Source organism: Cucurbita pepo, chromosome LG02 (assembly GCF_002806865.2).
Source record: "Cucurbita pepo subsp. pepo cultivar mu-cu-16 chromosome LG02, ASM280686v2, whole genome shotgun sequence".
NCBI classification, from domain to species: Eukaryota; Viridiplantae; Streptophyta; class Magnoliopsida; order Cucurbitales; family Cucurbitaceae; genus Cucurbita; species Cucurbita pepo.
Window position 1 is genome coordinate 5,159,470 of NC_036639.1, and position 21,141 is coordinate 5,180,610.

Sequence of the window (21,141 nt, forward strand, 5' to 3'; positions counted from 1 at the left end):
CGTTGAATATTTGACTAAAAAATAGATTTAATATCATCTTTATCATTGAGTTGGGTCGGTAAACTTAAGGCACAAGCTTGTTCAAACTGGCTAACCCATACGGGTAAGCTTGTGCATTAAGCTAATTTTAAAAAATGGAGTTAAGTTGAGTTTAGCCGATAAAATTTGACTTTGAGATAAGGTTAAATCGAGCTTAGGCTAGACTTAGTCCGACCTTTAATCTTCAAGCTATTGATGAAGATGAAGACGACCCTGTTTGACCAAAAAAATTAAAATAGTAGATTTTATTAAAACATGATAATAAACGGAATAATATTTCATAAGCAAAAAATATAATATAACGTTTAAAATAGACATCTCTTCACATGATTACCTCATTTTACGAGTGGTCCGAGATCCCCACATCAATTGGATAAGGGAACGAAACATTCCTTACTATAAGGGTGTGGGAACCTCGAACAACGATACGTAAGGGACAATATCTACTAGTGGTGGTTTGAGCTGTTACAAATGATATATGAACTAGACACTTAGCGGTATGTCAGTGAGAACGTTGGCCCTCGGGGAGTGGATTGTGAGATACTACATCGTTTAGAGAGGGGAACGAAGCATTTGTTATTGAGGGTGTGGAATTTTCTCCCTAAAAATCACGTTTTAAAATCGTGAGACCGACAACTATGAGACAATATCTACTAGCAGTGAGTTTGAGTTGTTACGAGCAGATACCACGTTTCCGAGTAGCCAAACGTTTTTTTTTATTTTTTTATTTTCATCATATGATTGGTGGACGCTAAAATTTTATATATCATCATCAATCATCAATCAAGAATAATCCAACATTCAAAATCATCTTCTCTTTAAAAACCATTGGCCCTCGTTATCCATTCCTCTCACCACTTTCCGGGAAAATCTCCCAAATTTTCCCGAGAAAATTTCCAGTTCCCTCTCTATGTTCACCCCTCGCCCCTCCCCTCTATACAGACCTCTCTCCCGTCTCCCCATGGCCCTCCACAACCCTTCTCCCTTCCGTCTATCTTCTTTAATCTCCCATTCCCCCGACCTCCATCACTCTCCCATGGCCGCCGCCTGTCTCCACCACAACTCTCCGCCACTCCACTTCGACCCAACCACTCCTCTCCCCACCGACCCTCATCTCAAAATCCTCAATTTCTCCCGACCCACCTTCTCCGACCATCTCTCTCCGCCACCCATTTCCCCAAATCCCCAAATCCTCAACTCCCCTGTTTCCGACTCCGATCTGTGGTTCAAAATCCAGGAAGAAGCTCGAGCCGACATGGAACACGAACCCATTTTGGCTAGCTACTACATCACTTCGATTCTGTCTCATAACTCCATGGAACGAGCTCTAGCGAACCATCTCTCGATTAAGCTCTGTAATTTGAGCCTTCCGAGTTCGACTCTGTTCGAGCTTTTTACCGATGTGATTCAAGAAGATGCCGGCGAGATTTTGCGGTGTTCGATTAGGGATTTACAGGCGGTGAAAGAAAGGGATCCTGCTTGGATTAGTTATGTGCAGTGTTTTTTGAATTACAAAGGGTTTTTAGCGGTGCAATCGCATCGAATTGCTCATAAACTTTGGTGCAGAGGAAGAAAAGTCTTGGCTCTGTTGATTCAAAACAGAGTCGCCGAAGCTTTTGCGGTTGATATTCATCCTGGTGCGAGGATTGGATGTGGGATTTTGCTTGATCATGCTACCGGCGTTGTCGTCGGCGAGACGGCCGTGATCGGAAACGATGTGTCAATTCTTCACCATGTGACTTTGGGTGGTACCGGGAAGAATTCCGGCGACCGACACCCGAAGATTGGCGATGGGGTTTTGATTGGCGCTGGGACTTGTATTTTGGGGAATATTAAGATCGGCGACGGGGCGAAGATTGGAGCTGGGTCGGTGGTTTTGAAGGATGTGCCGCCGCGGACGACGGCGGTTGGGAATCCGGCGAGGCTGATCGGCGGGAAGGCGAATCCGATTAAGTTGGATAAGACTCCTAGTTTCACAATGGATCATACTTCTCATATCAATGACTGGTCTGATTATGTTATATAGGAACCGTTTTTTGTGATGGTTCTTTTTGTTTGGGTTAAAAGTTTTTAGTAATAAAAAAAATTAATTACGATCCATTCGAACCCGCTCCATTTGGTCGCCATCTAAAATGCATGCGTGAGTTGGGTTGGTGTGGGTTCGTGTGCATGCTAAGGCCTATGGCCAAGGCGTGCTCATGGGCGCCAATGCTTGCCCTCGTGCGTGCGCTAAGCCCCATGCTGCAACAACGCCCCTATCACCCTTGCACGCACATCATGTCCATCGACACCTACCCAACGCAAGCACAACTACAAGTCCATGTTCACACCCTTGCCTACATGCCCACTCCAAAGGTACCGACAGAAGGGACGAGCCAATTGGTGCTCACCATAGACGGACCGACCGACTCAACCCAAGGTCCAATACGAGCTTTTTAACTGCAACAACAGACTGTGACAACTTCTCTTAATAATTGTTAGATGTATTAAATTTAAGTGGTAAAAGATTAGATTTTGTTTAGTAATGGTTAAATCCATTGTAGCTCCAAAAGTATGATGATTGGTCTGACTCGGTACCTCCTCAAGCCAAATTCCCTCCGTCATCTTTTGCGCGGCTAATCGTGTTGCAACATGGGCAGAACCCCATTCTAGTATTGATGGCAACAAACATGTAACATCTCATTTTTCAGGTTTTAGATCAAGATTTGGAATTCATATTTGATATCCTCGACATTCCTTCTGTGATATGGTCATGTTACCCACTGATACACATATGTGCCACAAGGTAGCTTGCTGAAGTCACAGGGCCGAGAGGGTGGTAGAGAGATGACACCATGCCTCCCCCTATAGTATATTTTGAGGTATTTCCAATCTTTCTCGAGTAGACGTTATTTTGACAGGCAAACATATGGTCCCGTGCATCGTTCGTCAAGTATCGGATTGACACCTCAAACGTATTAAAAGATATATAACAAAACAAAAACATTTCAAATCGGATGATGCAAATGAACAAACAAGTTGCTATATTTGTAAATGAAACATTAATACATTTTGATGTTTCAATTGATCTTTGGACATAAAAAGGACAATTTAGAAGTAAACTCATGTTTATGTCCTTCTAATTGTAATCAATTAATGAGAATTGGTCCCACTTCATTACCACGAGAAATCAATCTACAAGTTTTTTTTTATATCGAGATCTAGATCGAAAGTTAGCATTCTCAGATTTTTAATGACGGTATCATGTGCGACTAGATCTAATCTTGAGTGAGTTATGAACTACTGCTTGTAAGTGTAACGACCCAGATCCACCTCTACCAGATATTGTCCTCTTTGGGCTTTCTCGCTTCCCCTCAACGCTTTAAAACGCGTCTGCTAGGGGAAGGTTTCCACACCCTTATAAAGGATGATTTGTTCTCCTCCCCAACCAATGTGGGACATCACAATTGTAACGACCTGAAATTTTCTACTTAATTTAAGGTCGCTACTGTATACGTACCATAAACATTGAATGTGAAAGACTTCATTTAAATTCCATAAAACATTACCTTTACCTTAAAACACAGCCATGGACTTACGTGTTTCGAAACATATTTAAAACGATACAACAAAAGACCCGAAATAAAATAAATAAGCGTTTAAGTTAAAAACATCATATTCTAGCCTAAGTCTAAGAAAATAAATACCACTATCATATGCATGTGCCATGGTCTCGAGTTGCGATGCCGTCATCAGCCGTACAAGAATGCCTTGCCTGAACCTGAAAAATGTAGTAGCACATGACCTGAGAATTTAAAGAAATACTCAGTAAGTGACCCACTATTGGGGTTAAATGCAAGAACATGCAAATGTAATGACGGGACCTATCCTTTTAGTCTATTTTCCTACGGTACTGTCCTAACGGGTAATTTGGACGTGTACCATATACTCTACACACAGCCCATACGTGCAGGTATGGGCTTACCAGTCAATTCGCACACCGCTGGGCCACCTTACTTGTCGGGTGAGCATACACTAGGACACTCCCTAGGCCGGACACCCGTTAGAACTAGTAACCGTCACGACAGCACTATGCAAAACATAACGATCGTTGTCCTGCCATTGGATGTACACGTCTGTACCCTCGTGATGGAATAGAGGAATCCCCCTGAATGCATGAGCACACATAATGCATGAGGTCCCCAACATTTCTACTTTTATCATTAATGAATATAACCCTCGCTATCATCTTTCGTGCTTAACATATCATTTCTCATTTTTCAGTCTACGTATTATACATAATCCTAACGGGGTTACATTTCATTTCATTTATCGTGATATCATGTCATTCATAACATGTTGTATACATACAATTTAGAAAACATAACATAACGCTCCATGCTTTTAACATGTCGTTTCATAACGTGCAATTTATACAACAATTACCTCAATGATAACACAAAACAATCTAAAAATAACATATCACATCACAATATATCGTATCATAAACATGTCATATCGTAAACACTTCGTGGTCATATCGTTCCCTAACTTATCATGGCCTTAACGTTCTTATACCTATCACAGTCATATCGTTACGTGAACATACCTTAGTCATATCATCACAGGAACGTATCCTAACGCTATCGTTCTATCAATCTATCACAAACCTATCCCTTTCTACCCATATCTTAACCATATTCTTTCATCAATCTCCTCTATCCATAGCACTCCGGTATGTAACCTAACCTTAACGTTTCATGAACGTATCTTACTCCTATAGTTAGATTTCATTTTGTGCATCATTCTTGTATCCTATCTCAAACATATCCTTGAACACATCGTACCATAATTATTATTATCATACAATCCACATATTATAACATAACATAGACATAATATAAGCATACCGATTCATAGATAATTCACACATATTAGTATATATGACACATGCCGAAGCACAGGCACGTGTCAACATTAAATATAACCATGCCGATAGTAAGGCCACTTACCTGGCTAGCTTAAGTCGTTGTCACGAATATATCTTTAATGAAAGTTTGATTCCATCCTTTGAAATCCAAGTCAACCTATGTGAGCCCATGACATCAGTTTCAAGTTTGAACCCTATAACATTATCTCTAAATGTTATATATATATATATATATATATATATTATATGATATTTTCACTACATATCTTATTTTCTATGGTAGGGAATATATTGTTACACAAAATTTAATATGGAGTTTCTTGTCTTCTGATATTTCGATTTTATTTTTAAATTTGGTTGACCAAATCTTTTCTCCATCTTCCCTCTCACTGAGGGTATAAATAGATTTTCATTCTCTAAATAGACATTCCTCCCGTATTTATTTTCTAAAAAGATATTATTGGCAAATTTTAATTCGTGGTTGACCTAATCTTGCAGATTTATAGAATTGCCAACAAAAATCTAATTAATTGGATAAGTGAAAATGAGATTTGATTATTACATGATCTATTAAAATATTTGATATAATATTGGATAAAGGAAAGAAATCTGATCCTAAATTAATTTCTTATAACCATAACTATAAATAAAAAGGAAATCTGAGATAGGATTTTATCATAATACAGACCAAAATCTCTGAATCTGCATCTGCTTCAAAGCCACGTTACTTCTCTCTCTCCAATCTGACATTTTTCTGTTTATTTTTGGACGAGATATTGTGCCCACGGTTGAGGAGAGAAGATGGGATTGAGATAAGAAGTTACTTTATTATTTTTAAGTAATCATTTCTTAGTTATTTATTTATAAATTATTATTATAACTGTTATTTTGACGTATATTTTTTTAATAATATTTTTTATTTTATATATATATATATAGGGCTATTATAGGAAGGGTTGGTCCTTTTTGTAACCAATTCAATAAATCTACCATTTTGAGAACTTAAGAGGTGAGAACATAATTTCACGAGATAGAATTCGGTTAACTTCTCCCTATAGTACATTTTGGGGCATTTTAGTCCTTGCAAGTGTAGACATGATTTTGGTGAACGGTCATACCCTGTACTGACCCAATATGAAATGGTAAAAACCTATCTAGGATGAAAATATGTAAAAGGAGTTTGGAATGAGCATGCAACCATGGACAACACGTCCTGGACAAGCAAGACTGGGATATCTGTCATACGACGATTGACAACACGCCTTGGACATGCATGACTGTGACATCCTCCCCCAATCAATTGGTTGACGTCCCTATCAATCGACTCGGACAAGCAAGACTGAGACATCTTAACAATGAAGCTCCACCCTCTCATGCTTCTCATTCTTATACATGGGTAAGTATTTCTCAAATCAGTGAAAAGGTGAGACTTCATTATTGTTCAAGTCTCGAATCTAGCACTGTAGTAGGCATATTGAATCGATTACAAAATTCATTCTCACCCATGCAAATCAAATGACAAGCATTTACATGCAGAAGTCTACAACTCACTCGTGATTAAGATTGAGTTGCACATAATCATCCGATGAAATATTAATTTGCTAGCGGTGGATCTGGGCCATTACAAATGGTATTAGAGCCAGACACCGGACGATGTATCAGCTTTCTCGTTGTTCCCCGAAGGGGGGTAGACACGAGGTGGTGTGCCAGTAAGGACGTTGGGCCCCGAAGGGAGGATGAATTTAGTGGCGGTCCCACATTGATTGGAGGAAGGAAAGAGTGTCAGCAAGGACGCTGGGCCCCAAAGGGGGTGGATTGTGATGTCCCAGGGAGAACAAAACATCATTTATAAGGGTGTGGAAACCTTCCATTAGTAGACGCGTTTTAAAGCCTTGAGGAGAAGCTCGAAAGGAAAACCCAAAGAGGACAATATCTGCTAGCGGTGGATCTGGGCCGTTACATATCAATTAACAAATTTATAAAGAAAAATTAAATATTTCATGGTTTCAATACAATTTAGGTTATTACTTTAGTACGATTCTCTCATATGTCAACCACAAACCATTCAAATTAAACTAATGCTCTTAATATACGGTTTCGTGGAGCATCTGTCTAGTATCCGATTGACACCACCAGATTTGACAAGATTTCATATTTCATATGGACGGACTTGACTCTAGAACTACATACCAAAATTTCCTTCAGAACCCGTCTGGTATCCGATTGACACCAGATTTGACAAGATTTCATATTTCATATGGACGGACTTGACTCTAGAACTACATACCAAAATTCCCTTCAGAATCCGACTTTCGAGGTTAAGGTCCAAAACCCTATCCAACCCTTCAACAAGCCTATCTGGTGACACTCATGTCTACTCAGGACTTGACTCTAGAACTACATGCCAAAATTCACTTCAGAATCCGACTTTCGAGGTTAAGGTCCAAAATCATACCCAACCCTTCAACAAAACCCTACCCAACCCTTCAACAAGCCTATCTATGACACTCATGTCTACTCAGGACTTGACTCTAGAACTACATGCCAAAATTCACTTCAGAACCCGACTTTCGAGGTTAAGGTCCAAAACCCTACCCAATCCTTCAACAAGCCTATCTATGACACTCATGTCTACTCATTGTCCCTATCTTGCTTATGCCTCGCTTCCTCTTCAATGTACACATTATATGGTGTGTTGGATGATGCACCGTCCTCTTCGGTCGCATCATGACATACTTCTGTATTAGCCCTCGTGTGGTCGAATGCGCGTCTTTTTAGAGTCCCAAGTTTGCTTGTCTAGACGTGAGGGTCACAACGTACTCTTTTTATTGTATGGTTGTGACACAGTACATCTAATCTAATTAAGCCAAAAGTACGACACCTATATTTAAGATAATCTCATATGAACCAACAAAATCTTACCACGACCAAGGCAACAATCTAACATTTTTTTTAAAATATTTTTTATAATACCTAAATTAAGGGTTCTCGAGAATCGTTTCAATTGCTTCTTGTTTTTTATGAAGATAACAAATCTTTTTATCGAACGATACAAAAAATAGGTCTAGACCTTCCCGAGAATGATTTGGAAGATGGGCAAATTTGTAATTTAACTTCATCCCATTTGAAAATGTTTTTGGAAATATTTTCTTTTTAGGGATAGGTTATTAATATTTAATTTTTTTATTAAAAAATAAAAATTAAAAATTAAGAACCATTGATGATCCTTGGTTCTCCAACTTTGAGGCACCCCTTTCGCTTCCATCTCCAACCCCAAATCCCTCGAAATTTGCTTTAAAAATTGAAGCTTCCTTGCGCATCACTCAACCCCACCAAGAAGGGGCTTCAAATGCTTGGGCGTCAAATTTGACCCGCAAGTTTCAATGTCCTTTCTTTATGCCGTCACTATCTCGTCGTGGAATCTCCCCCATCCTCGTTGCTCCCACAGTCAACATTTTGCAGCAAAAATCGTTAAAAGGGTCAGAATTGTTTTTAAATTATGATCACTCATCATTTTCTTTCCTATATACCCCACCTGTAAAGTGTTCTTGATTTTTTACTAGAACACTGTTGGATTTTAATCGCTAATCAGGACAAATCTTTGGCTTGGGATAGAAGAAACGAATGATTTTGGCCTTATAACTATGTTTTTAAATTATGATCACGCATCATTTTCCTTCCTATATACCCCACCTGTAAAGTGTTCTTGATTTTTTACTAGAACACTGTTGGATTTTAATCGCTAATCAGGACAAATCTTTGGCTTGGGATAGAAGAAACCAATGATTTTGGCCTTATAACTATGTTTTTAAATTATGATCACGCATCATTTTCCTTCCTATATACCCCACCTGTAAAGTGTTCTTGATTTTTTACTAGAACACTGTTGGATTTTAATCGCTAATCAGGACAAATCTTTGGCTTGGGATAGAAGAAACGAATGATTTTGGCCTTATAATGTGCAGGTTTACAGGATAGAAGGTTGGATTTTACTTTAACCCGTTTCAAGGTGAAGGAAAAGGAGAACGGTTTCAATTCCCCCACCCATCTTTTTCATCCGCGTTATCTCTGTCTCATTGCGTAGAAAGTGAACCCTCTTTTGGATTTGTTTTTTTAGTCGCTTTCTCTCATTGTTTCGCCTGTTTATCGTTTCATTCAACCACTGATTCTTGTGCACCACGCTGATTTCTTGCCAAAGTGGGGTAAATTTTGACTCTCTTTCTTATATAGAGCTTCAGAAGCTGAGAACTCCCTTCATTCTTCACATAGATTGAGCTAAACCCTGCTGAGTGTTGTAGTACACCCATCTTGCATAAATATTCATGGGTTTCTTTGATTTCTCTATGAACAGCTTAACTAACTTATTCTTTTATGACCCTTCTTCCCCTGTGGGCTCTGCTGCTCACTTTCTCCTTGAACCCAATGTAGCTCATGGCCTGTCTGGTTTAGCTCACCTAGTTTTGTTTCTTGTTCTTTTCTTCTCATGGGTGTGCTTAAAGTTGAAGGCAGAGTGTGGGGAACGTCGAAGAGAGACGAGGTGTTTGTATGATAAGGGAACTTACATATGCTGCCTCGTTATCTCTGTTTTTAGTCTTGTTTTCTTTTCTCTTGACTGCTTCTACTGGTATAGAAATGGGTGGTCTGAGGAACATATGGTGACCCTTTTGGATTTTGGGTTGAAAGCAATTGTATGGGGCGTTGTTTCCTTTTGTTTACACTCCCAAATTCTCAAATCAGGAAAATCTAAGTTTGCAATTCATTTGAGAGTTTGGTGGGTTTCATACTTTGCTGTCTCTTGTTACTGCCTTGCTGTGGACTTGGCTCTTTATAGACAAGCCCATTCGTTGCCTATCAGATACTTAGTATCTGATATTATGTCGATCGTCTCTGGTTTATTGATCATGTATGTTGGGTTCTTTGGGAAGAGTGTGAGTGAACAAAACCCACTTGAAGAACATCTTTTAAATGGAGAATCAAGCTATACTTCTCTCAGTAATGGCGACGTCGAGCTGAAGAACTGCAGAGGAGATGAAACTGTGACCCCTTATGAGACTGCTGGAATATGGAGCATTCTTTCATTCTCTTGGATGGGTCCTCTGATTTCAACTGGAAGTAAAAAGGCGTTAGACCTTGAGGATATTCCTCAACTTGCTAGCCATGATGCTGTTTCTGGGACCTTTCAGATTCTTAGAAACAAGCTTGAGTCTGAATGTGGAAGCATCAATAGACTCACCACGCTTTCTCTGATTAAGGGTTTGCTTTACTCAGCTTGGAAAGAAATACTTCTATCCGCTTCTTTTGCATTAGTTTACACATTGGCTACTTATGTTGGCCCCTATCTTATTGACACTTTTGTTCAATATCTCAATGGTCGTCGAGATTTTGAAAATGAGGGCTACGTTTTGGTTTGTGTATTCTTTCTGGCGAAACTCGTGGAGTGTCTTGCAATGAGGCATTGGTTCTTTAGGGTACAACAAATCGGATTGAGGGTTCGGGCAGCATTGGTTGCAATGATCTACAACAAGGGTCTGACTCTTTCTTGCCAATCAAGGCAACAGCACACAAGTGGGGAGATTATCAACTTCATGACTGTAGATGCGGAGAGGGTCGGTGAGTTCAGTTGGTATATGCATGATGTTTGGCTGGTGTTTTTTCAAGTTGTACTGGCCCTGTTGGTTTTGTATAAGAATCTTGGTCTTGCTTCCATTGCTGCTTTTGTTGCAACCATAGCTATTATGTTGGTAAATGTTCCATTGGGAAAGTTGCAGGAGAAGTTTCAGGACAAGATTATGGAATCAAAAGATGCTAGGATGAAGGCAACATCTGAAATCTTGAGGAATATGAGGATTCTTAAGCTTCAAGGATGGGAAATGAAGTTTCTATCTAAGATATCAGAACTTAGAAACATTGAGGCGGGATGGTTAAAGAGGTTTCTTTATACATTGTCGGTTACCACGTTCGTCTTTTGGGGTGCCCCGACGTTCGTGTCGGTGGTCACGTTCGGGACTTGTATGCTTCTAGGGATCCCATTAGAATCAGGGAAAGTCTTATCTGCCCTTGCAACATTTCGGATTCTTCAAGAACCAATTTACAATCTTCCTGATACAATATCAATGGTGGTCCAAACCAAAGTTTCACTTGATAGAATAGTGTCATTCCTTCGTCTTGACGACTTGCAGTCTGATATTGTAGAGAGGCTTCCAAGTGGTAGTTCTACTACAGCAGTTGAGATTGTCAATGGAAGCTTTTCTTGGGATTCGTCTTCGTCGAATCTGACATTGCGTGATATCAATTTCAAAGTGGAACATGGCATGAGAGTTGCTGTTTGTGGTTCTGTAGGCTCAGGCAAGTCCAGCTTGCTATCATGCATCCTGGGGGAGATACCTAAAATGTCTGGGAACCTGACGGTGTGCGGGACTAAGGCCTACGTAGCTCAGTCGCCATGGATACAGAGTGGGAAGATTGAAGAGAACATACTCTTTAGCAAAGAGATGAACAGAGAAAGGTACAAAAGAGTTCTTGAAGCATGTTGTCTAGAAAAGGACCTCGAAATTCTTGCATTTGGCGACCAGACGGTAATAGGAGAAAGAGGAATCAATTTAAGTGGTGGACAGAAGCAAAGAATCCAAATTGCTCGTGCCTTATACCAAGAAGCTGATATTTACTTGTTTGATGATCCTTTTAGTGCAGTTGATGCTCATACAGGTTCACACCTCTTCAAGGTAATTTCTTTTTCCTATTTAGTTCTCCTCGTGTCGAGTTATATACTATCGTTAGAACTCGATCCGTGTATATACAATAATCAATTGTGCGTCATTTTTCTGATAGGAATGTCTGCTTGGTGTTCTGAGTTCAAAAACAGTCATTTATGTAACTCATCAAGTAGAATTTTTACCTGCTGCAGATCTTATCTTGGTAAGTTGTTGAGGATTTTTACCTTTGCTTTCCCTTATGCTCCTTGTACTTTCTTTACATCTGAGCTTTGGAGATTCATTACTATCAGGTAATGAAAGATGGAAAGATCACTCAAGCTGGAAAGTACGATGAAATTCTTCGTTCTGGAACCGACTTTATGGCACTCGTTGGTGCACACGAGGAAGCATTATCAGCCATTAATTCTGTTGGAGCTTCTGCTAGCAAGGAAGATGGGTCTATGCTTAGTACCAATGGCATTACTGATGAGGAAGACAAAGGAGACATACAAGATGGGAAGGCTGTTGATGCCACTGAGTCAAAAGGGCAGCTTGTACAAGCAGAAGAGAGAGAGAAAGGAAGTGTTGGGTTCTCAGTTTACTGGAAATATATCACTTCTGCTTATGGTGGAGCTCTTGTGCCTCTTATATTGCTTGGTCAGATTCTCTTTCAGATTCTTCAAATTGGAAGTAATTATTGGATGGCATGGGCTACTCCTGTTTCGAAGGATACGGAGCCTCCTGTTTCCACCTCTCGATTGATCATCGTCTACGTTGCGTTGGCCTTTGGAAGCTCTTTGTGTATCCTCATGAGATCGACCCTTCTCGTGACAGCTGGTTTTAAAGCAGCAACTGAACTCTTCGTTAAAATGAACACGAGCATCTTCCGAGCTCCCATGTCGTTCTTCGATTCTACTCCCAGTGGAAGAATTCTCAATAGGGTGAGTGAATTTGTATTCATGATTGTGAGATTCCACATCGCTCTCTCCCTAGTAGACGTGTTTTAAAAACCTTGAGAGGAAGCCCGAAAGGAAAAGCTCAAAGAGGACGATATCTGCTAGCGGTGGGCTTCGGCCGTTACAATGATGCTCTTCAATTAGTCACTTGAAACTCGTAATCATTATTTATAAATACTGTTCCTTATTTTCAGGCCTCCACAGACCAAAGTGCCATCGATATGGATATACCTTTCCGAGTTGGGGCCTTCTGCTTCAATGCGATTCAGCTCGTGGGAATTATTGCTGTAATGTCTCAAGTTGCATGGCAAGTTTTCATTATCTTTATCCCTGTGATGGCTCTGTGCATCTGGTATGAGGTATACCTTCCCACCTTGTCTTGATAACAAAGTTGCATAATGTTTTAACTATGCAGCAGCTACATTACATTGACATTTTTTTATGCAGCAATATTACATTTCAGCAGCACGAGAGCTGGCACGGTTGATCGGAGTATGCAAAGCTCCAGTTATACAACTTTTCTCCGAAACCATTTCTGGATCAACAACTATTAGGAGCTTTGAACAAGAGTCCAGATTCCAGGACACCAATATGAAACTGACCGATGCATATTCTCGTCCCAAGTTCCATAACGCTGCAGCGATGGAATGGCTCTGCTTCCGTCTCGATATGTTGTCGTCCATTACATTTGCCTCCTCCTTGATTTTCTTAATATCTATCCCTGTGGGACTCATTGATCCAGGTACGTTCTTCACTTTGGTTGATCTTCAAAAAAAACATTCCCTCTCCAATAGCCTAATCCTTTTTGCTCTGTACACTGAAGGCATTGCTGGCTTGTCAGTAACATATGGACTGAACCTAAATATGTTGCAAGCTTGGCTAGTATGGAACCTTTGTAGTATGGAGAACAAAATCATTTCGGTTGAGAGAATATTTCAATATACTTCAATTCCTAGTGAGCCACCTCTAGTCATTGAGGAAAACCGACCAGATTGTAGCTGGCCAGCATTTGGAGAAGTTGAACTTCGTGATCTGCAGGTACTTTCAAATGACGCCTGTGATTTTTCTTCGACTTTTGCTGATTGTTCGATGTCGTGTAGGTTCGTTACGCACCGCAACTGCCTCTTGTGTTGCGCGGTATTACATGTACTTTCCCAGGAGGGAAGAAAACTGGCATTGTTGGGAGAACAGGAAGTGGCAAATCAACTCTAATACAGACACTTTTCCGAATAGTTGATCCTGTAGCAGGTCATATTGTGATTGATAACATCGACATAACGACGATCGGACTTCATGATTTGCGGTCGAAACTCAGTATCATCCCGCAGGATCCAACCATGTTTGAAGGCACCGTGCGGAGCAACCTCGATCCACTTGAAGAATATGCAGACGAAGACATTTGGGAGGTATCTTTGTTTCCTCTTCTAATCATTTCTTTACATGGAATCTCTTTTGTTTTGTGTTTTCTTTTCCCCCTCATGAATGCAGTCGTTTCATTGATGCATCAGGCATTGGATAAATGCCAACTTGGAGATGAAGTGAGAAAAAAGGAAGGAAAGTTGGATTCTGCAGGTATATTTATGGATAATCTGGTGAAAGTTTCAATGAATTGATGAAGTTATTGAAACTCATTCACTTTGTGCATACAATGCAGTTACTGAGAATGGAGAGAACTGGAGCATGGGTCAGAGGCAGCTCGTGTGCCTCGGTCGGGTGCTGCTTAAGAAGAGTAAGGTGCTGGTCCTTGACGAAGCAACTGCATCAGTCGATACAGCTACAGATAACTTGATTCAACAGACTCTCCGACAACATTTTTCCGACTGTACAGTCATTACGATTGCACATCGGATAACTTCTGTCCTTCATAGTGACATGGTTTTGCTTCTAAGTCACGGTTCGTATCGATATTGATATAGTCCATCGAACTATTTAACTTGTCGATCCACAACTTGATTTCTCTTACTCGTCATGCAGGACTCATTGAAGAGTATGACACCCCTACAAGATTGCTAGAAGATAAGTCATCCTCATTTTCTCAGTTAGTTGCAGAGTACACACATAGGTCGGGTTCTCGATAAAAGGCATAGCAAATGATTTAATATATACCGTACCGAAGACCTCCAACCGATAACTAGGCGATGATGGCGAAAATGTGTACTATTCTGAAGATCTTGGTTTGGAGTCTTTGAATAGGTGAAAGAATAATCTGTTGACATATACTACCGTTTACTAGATTTACCTCATAAGAAATTTTGGAACCTTGTAAGAGATGTCTTTTTAATTAGCACTGTGTGCGTAAATTTACTGAGACTTGTAAACGCTTGAGTTTGCAGATAATAAAGTAAATTTTTCATCATTGGAAGTAATTTTTGAAAGAATAATGCATGAATCATCAATATGGGTAAATCTAAATGTTAAACTTGGCCGATGATAAACTTAAATTCAAAAATTTTAACAACAAAATTGTAGTTACTTAATTGAAATTATTAATTCAACAAATAATTATTCAAAATTACTCAAGTTTTTCTCAATAAGAACTCGCTTTGACACTATCATCAAAAGTCATTGCTATGCTAGGCTCGTGCCCACGACGCTAATATCAATCGACGGTGCAAAAAGAAAGGCATAAAAGACTCCAAAAAATACAGAACTATAAGGGAATTGACCATCTCTTACATAGAAATAAGATTCTTACAAATATGGATATGTAGACTCCCAATCGAACATAGCCTGTGATCGAGATCGATCAAACGCCCACAGGCCGATGCCCCCACCCTAATAGAGATTGGGAAAGAACAAGAGATATAAATAGAAACTGCATGAACCAAGAACAAGAGAAATAAATAGAGGATCACCAAGAACTTTCAAGTAAATTATTGACCTGAGCTGAACTGAACGTTCATAAAGTGAACTTCAAAGCTTGATAAAAGTTGTAAATGTCTCTTTTTTCTTTATGGAATTTGATTATCACATATCAGATGCATTTTCAAAAAGAATAGAAGATAAATTTAGCCAATTTTCTTTAACAGTTTCTAACATACTTTGAACCATGAAAGCAGAGATAAATTATCTCATGAGGCAAAACTAATGGGTTAAAACCTTGATTGATCCTCTTCTCCTTGTGGCAAAATGTTTAGTGTGGTTTTGGAGTATAGCCATCAACAGCAAAGTTTCTGGTAGCTGAAGGAATGGCTAAACGAATTCCATCAAGTTCAGGTTTTGCAATTACTTGACATCCCAGACGAGACCTGCAGAATCCCAACAAAAAGTTAATATCTACAAAAATAGGTTCATATATCATTTGATCTTCGGAAGCATAGTCAATCCTTTTTCAAAGTTTCGAACATTTCGATTTGATTCTCTACGTTCCGAACTTTTTGCAATTTCGACCCAATAACACTATTGCTATATTTTGTCTTTTAGAACAAGATACAACTTTTCACTCAAATTATGAAAAGAAACTAATGCTCGAAGGTACAAACTCCAACAGGGGAGTGAACAAAAGAAATAAACAAAACATAACCAAACCAAACCAAACCAAACTACGAGTCAAAACAAGCTGAAAGCCAAACTATAAATCAAAGACCAAAATAAGAACTATGAAGGATACAAAAAAGTACTCCAAAGACCAAAATAAGAACTATGAAGGATACAAAAAAGTACTCCAGTGAGATTGTGATGTCCCACATTGGTTGGGGAGGAGAACAAACCACCATTTATAAGGGTGTGGAAACCTTCCCCTAGCAGACGCGTTTTAAAGCCTTGAGGGGAGCCCGAAAGGGAAAGCCTAAAGAAGACAATATATGCTAGTGGTGGATCTGAGTCGTTACAAAGATGGATGTTATTTCTGAGTTTGCAGCTTTTTGTTATCTAATTTCAACAGCGTTATTGAATAATTCGATTGAAATTTGTTAAGACATCAGGGGTGGAATTAAAACTTTTGGTGAAATTAAATAAATGGTGTATACTCCAAAGATCAACGGATACATAGAAACAAATCACAAATTTATGCACAAGGAACCTACGTTTCTGTAAGCCCGAACGCCAGATCCAACATGTCATTCTCCTCATCCACTGGTTCTTCTAGCTTATTGTAGTAGCCCATATCCTGTGATATGATTTAACCAGGTTTTACACAAAATTCCAGTCTAGAAAAAAAAGAGAGAGAGAGAGAGAGAAAGCAACGTACCATCACAATAAGATGACAAGTTGAACAAGCTAATGAACCTTCACATGCTCCTGGGATAAGAGTGAAACAGTGCTAGTGAAGAAGAAACTCAAGAGCCAGGATGCAATAATCTATCTAAGCTATGTAAAAGAAATGCTGAAATCATGAGAAAATGGAGGGCAATGTTTCAGCTTTCAAACTCCTTACCTTCAAGTTCTATATCATTTAGATGAGCAGCTTCTAACATAGACATTCCAATGGGAACACTAATTTGCTGTTCCTCTCCATCTTTAAGGACAAATGTGACAGATATCCTGCAAATCACAGTTTCTGGTAGAGAAGAATCAACATTCAAATGCAGACCACAAAGGAAAAGCTTTTGAATAATGTTTTTACTTGGGATGTCAGCACACTATTATTGAAGGCCAAAGAATAGATTTTTTCAAGAAACTGAAAGATTTAAGAAGTGGAAGAGAATTGTCTACAAGTTCGACACTGAGAAGGATTACAATAAGGTTCACTAAGATTTTCTTAAGAGTATTCTCATGGCTGTAGATTTTGGACCGAAAAGAAAATCAATTGTATAATATTGGGGGNACCCCAATTGTATACTATATATACATAAAATCTTACAAGGTTTTACACGAGTATCCATATTGGTCCTCCAAAAAGTACGAAGAAGTGGCATTAATGTAAAAACTAAAAAGATGCTTCTGAAGAGCCACAAATATGTTTGGTAAATCTAAACTACTTCCAAGAGACTCTATTATCAACCCTATATCAGCGATGAGGGATGTCTCAACTGGGTTATTATCTACTATCTAAGAGAAAGGCACAAAAACTAGAACAGAATCAATGATTCAAAGCCACATGGGTCATACCCATATCATGCACAGTGCACCCTACACATTATTTTAATCAATGATAGTGATTCATGCATCAAAATCTTCTCATATATATGTAGAGTTAAAAGCTAAAAGAACTTACGTTTCTGGCTCACTCTCTTCAATACAGCTATTCTGAGGACCTGAGGTTGAATACAGACGCTGCCCCTGCCATTTCAAACCTTGAAGCACCTGAACTTGTGCTTGTGGCTGGAAAAGAAAAGGGAGGTTCTACAATTACTACAATCTAGTGCACGCATATCTTATTCAATAGTTAAAGAATCCTTTATTGTTATTAGTTTTCTGTCGAGTTCAATTTAGCTCTCGAAGCTATAGGCTAGATACGGCCAATTTATACTTAACTATGACTGAAGAAGAAAAAAGTGTTTAAAGACAAAAACATTTACCACAAATTTTGGAAGTAATATATACTTTATTTAATAATAAATTTCATAGCATTCTTTCTCACAATTCTAAGAGTATTTAATCTGAAGTAGTTTCCAACATCCAATTAAGATGAAATGATTAATATTTCTTTCCTTATAGCAACCCACTTGTTGATTAATGGTAAGTACAAAAGGCAAGGCCACCAGAACCCCAAATGTTAGCAAAAATAATTCCTGATTAACACTGACTAAAGAAAAAGTAATTTACAAACTAAACTAGAGATAGAACCGGAGGAAGAACCCAAAAGAATGAAAAAGTTCCAACAGGGCATTGATTATCCTTTTTCTTTGATAATAAATTCCACTTAATCATAGATTGAAAGCACAGCTAATATTAAATTCTTACGCATATAACAAGCCATTAAAATAGTTTATCATATCCAATTAAAGGGAAAAAAGGAAAAAAAAATTGAGCTCAACAACACGTGGGAGTGAAGATTCGAAGCTCTAACCTTTTGTTCAATAATACATGACTTATATAGTTGAGTGATTGCTAAAGTTGGCAGTTCAAAAAAAAAAGAAAAATTCCCAAAAGTTCATGTTTACCCACGAACTAACGTAGCTAAAGATTTAACCCATATCAGTATCAGCTATTTATTGTGAACTTGAGCAACCACAATAATTTGAAGATTCAACTAAAAACCAGAAGGACAAACTTATATCAATCCTAGAATTTAACTAACCAGAGGTCGCCAGTATTTGAAAAAGGGCCCCCGAATGCAACTTGCTTTAGCCACCAGTAAAGACTGCCCTGTTAGAGGAAAAAAGGATCAAAAGAATAATTAGAAACAAAAAAAAAATGCTGCACCGCTGTAACATCATTGAATGAAGAAGCATGCCAAAAGAATTGTACAAAGGAACAAAAGATCATATTTATCTCTGAAACACCAAATCAAAGCATCGACAATTGTACTTGAAGATGAGACAAGAAAATATGAACTTTCTCCAAAAAAATCTGAAGTTCTTAGTGACTTAAACTTCTGTAATTTCTTAAGGGAACAAGTCCTAAACGAACATGACGAAATTGTAAACAAAACAAAGAACCTAAACAATTAGATCTCAACAATCTTCTTCCTTTTGGAACAAAGAATCAAACCCTAGAAATGTTGAAAAGCAAAGAAAACTCCACCATTCAGGTTCTTAAGATTCCTATAGTTAAATTGTGATTTGTGAAAGGGATTGTTAAAAGAAGAAAAGTGATGAGAAGGGGACTTTAACAACTTCTGAAAAGACGTTTTGTAACTCTTTGGTTAGTGAAATTGTATTGATCCTAGGAACGCATAACACTTATTTACATAAATCAATCTTCTTCCAGAGAAGGCTACCAAACAAAAGTACTGAATACTCTCGGTTCTATGGAACAGGAATTTGCAAAAGGAAAACCTATAAGGACACATAAACTCGGAGAAGGACCAATCGAAATGGTAAAAAGACCCTCATACTAACAATCTAGAGAACCACCAATACATGTCTTCCAAATTGATGTGCACTAACAAAACCATCAATATAAAAGTACTCCAAAATGAGGGAGGACAGCATACCTACGAAGAGCTCTTTCATCATCCGAACTCCATTCCTTGAAAGTTTAAAAAGCGACATGATAATTCCTGCTATTACAACACCACCTGCAAGAACATGCCAAATACATAATAAGGGATAGAAGTTACATCACAGAACAACCTTCTCAAATCTAACAGATAGCATCGAAAATAAATTGAACAGCTAAACAGAGCTCCAACCAAATTACCACATTCTTCAAATTTTACCAAATTACTCAAAGATACCAAATGTCTCAAACATCAATGAACCTAACCCCAGTCCTAAAGCAATCAAGAACATCAAATAATTGAAAATTTGACGCAATATAAAATGTGGAGCAAGCAAATATTTCCGGCCATCAACCTACAATGTGGGGTATCCCCAAACGATGGAGTTTCACTCTACAACACGCACATTCTTCAATCAAATGACGCAATAAAGAGAAAATGAACCTACAGAATACGAGAAGCCGACAAAACAAACTTGGGTTTTATTTGGTGTCTGCAAACTATCAGAGACTGATAATGGCTTTCAATCGATTGAGAGGAGTGCTTTAGGGAGAAGACCTCAGTTTCGGGAAGGAGACGGAGGTGCGCTTCCCTCTGCGAGGTAGAGATTCAGAATTTTCCGTTCAAAATACGTCGGATTTTGGTAGGATCGAAACTAAGATCGAGCTGATTCCACAAATTAAGCCATGGTTGAATCGAAGAACAACGAAGAAAGAGAGAAGAAAAAAACAATCGGTAGTTGGCGTGACGGCGTGAGGTTGCAGCTGAGGGAGAGTGGATGGACGCAGGGTTTAAGTTTTTCCTTTTATTTTAGTTTTTTTTTTTTTTTTTTTTTTTTTTTTTTTTTTTTTTTTTTTTNCAACAAAAATATGAGAAAACAAAGGAGAGAGAGATACTTTTATCATAAATTAAAAAAAAATCATAATAATTATATTAATTTAAAATTTTAATTCATAATTAACGGTTCAGATATTGTCGTTTTTGGGCTTTCGGTTTCGGGCTTCCCCTCAAGCGTTTAAAATGCATCTGTGCAAGGGAAAGATTTTCACACTCTTATAAATGTGTTTTGTTCTCCTCCCCAACCAACCTGTGACATCACAATCCACCCTCTTTGAAGCCCAGCGTCTTCACTGCCACTTTTTCCTTCTTCCAATCGATGTGGGACCGCCACCAAATCTACTCCCCTTCGGGGCCCAGCATCCTTACTGGCACATCATCTAGTGTATGGCTTTTATACCATTTGTAACGGCCCATATCCACCGCTAGCAAATATTGCCCTCTTTGGACAGACGTGTTTTAAAGCCTTGAGGGGAAGTCCAAAAAGAACAATATCTGCTAGCGGTGGATCTGGACCGTTACAAAATGGTAGTCATAGATTAAAGCCGAGAGGAGAGGAAGAAAATGAATGGAAAGGTGAAGGAGTAAAGATAAAATGAGTTGTATTTTTTTAAATTTCGAAAGTTTACGAGTATTTTTCTCTTGATACACTAATTGTGATCT

At 38.6% G+C, this 21,141-nt stretch overlaps 3 protein-coding genes across 4 annotated transcripts; 2 read left to right on the plus strand and 1 right to left on the minus strand.

Annotated features, from left to right (window-relative positions):
* The first annotated feature begins 844 nt into the window (after window positions 1-844).
* On the plus strand, window positions 845-2,139 carry LOC111789105 (serine acetyltransferase 1, chloroplastic-like). The gene has a single exon (XM_023669749.1). It carries the CDS (start codon window positions 950-952, stop codon window positions 2,063-2,065), a length of 1,116 nt encoding a protein of 371 aa, XP_023525517.1. The 5' UTR covers window positions 845-949; the 3' UTR covers window positions 2,066-2,139.
* A 6,105-nt stretch (window positions 2,140-8,244) lies between these two features.
* LOC111789099 (ABC transporter C family member 3-like) lies at window positions 8,245-14,952 on the plus strand. Its single transcript, XM_023669743.1, has 11 exons — window positions 8,245-8,427; window positions 8,914-11,670; window positions 11,777-11,863; window positions 11,952-12,581; window positions 12,791-12,955; window positions 13,044-13,338; window positions 13,420-13,634; window positions 13,697-14,002; window positions 14,105-14,168; window positions 14,251-14,490; window positions 14,571-14,952. Exons 2-11 carry the CDS (start codon window positions 9,271-9,273, stop codon window positions 14,672-14,674), a joined length of 4,506 nt encoding a protein of 1,501 aa, XP_023525511.1. The 5' UTR covers window positions 8,245-8,427; window positions 8,914-9,270; the 3' UTR covers window positions 14,675-14,952.
* Window positions 14,953-15,447: 495 nt separating this feature from the next.
* LOC111789108 (2Fe-2S ferredoxin-like) lies at window positions 15,448-20,435 on the minus strand. Of its 2 annotated transcripts, none has more exons than XM_023669752.1 (8): window positions 20,090-20,435; window positions 19,636-19,719; window positions 18,778-18,845; window positions 17,752-17,858; window positions 16,972-17,078; window positions 16,786-16,835; window positions 16,622-16,704; window positions 15,448-15,844 (listed from the first exon to the last, which is right to left on the minus strand). In XM_023669752.1, the coding sequence occupies exons 2-8, from the start codon at window positions 19,691-19,693 to the stop codon at window positions 15,730-15,732; spliced, it is 588 nt and encodes a 195-aa protein (XP_023525520.1). In that variant the 5' UTR covers window positions 19,694-19,719; window positions 20,090-20,435; the 3' UTR covers window positions 15,448-15,729. The 2 variants fall into 2 exon arrangements, with proteins under 2 accessions (XP_023525520.1, XP_023525521.1); XM_023669753.1 differs by having other exon boundaries at window positions 20,200-20,433.
* Between the last annotated feature and the right edge of the window lie 706 nt (window positions 20,436-21,141).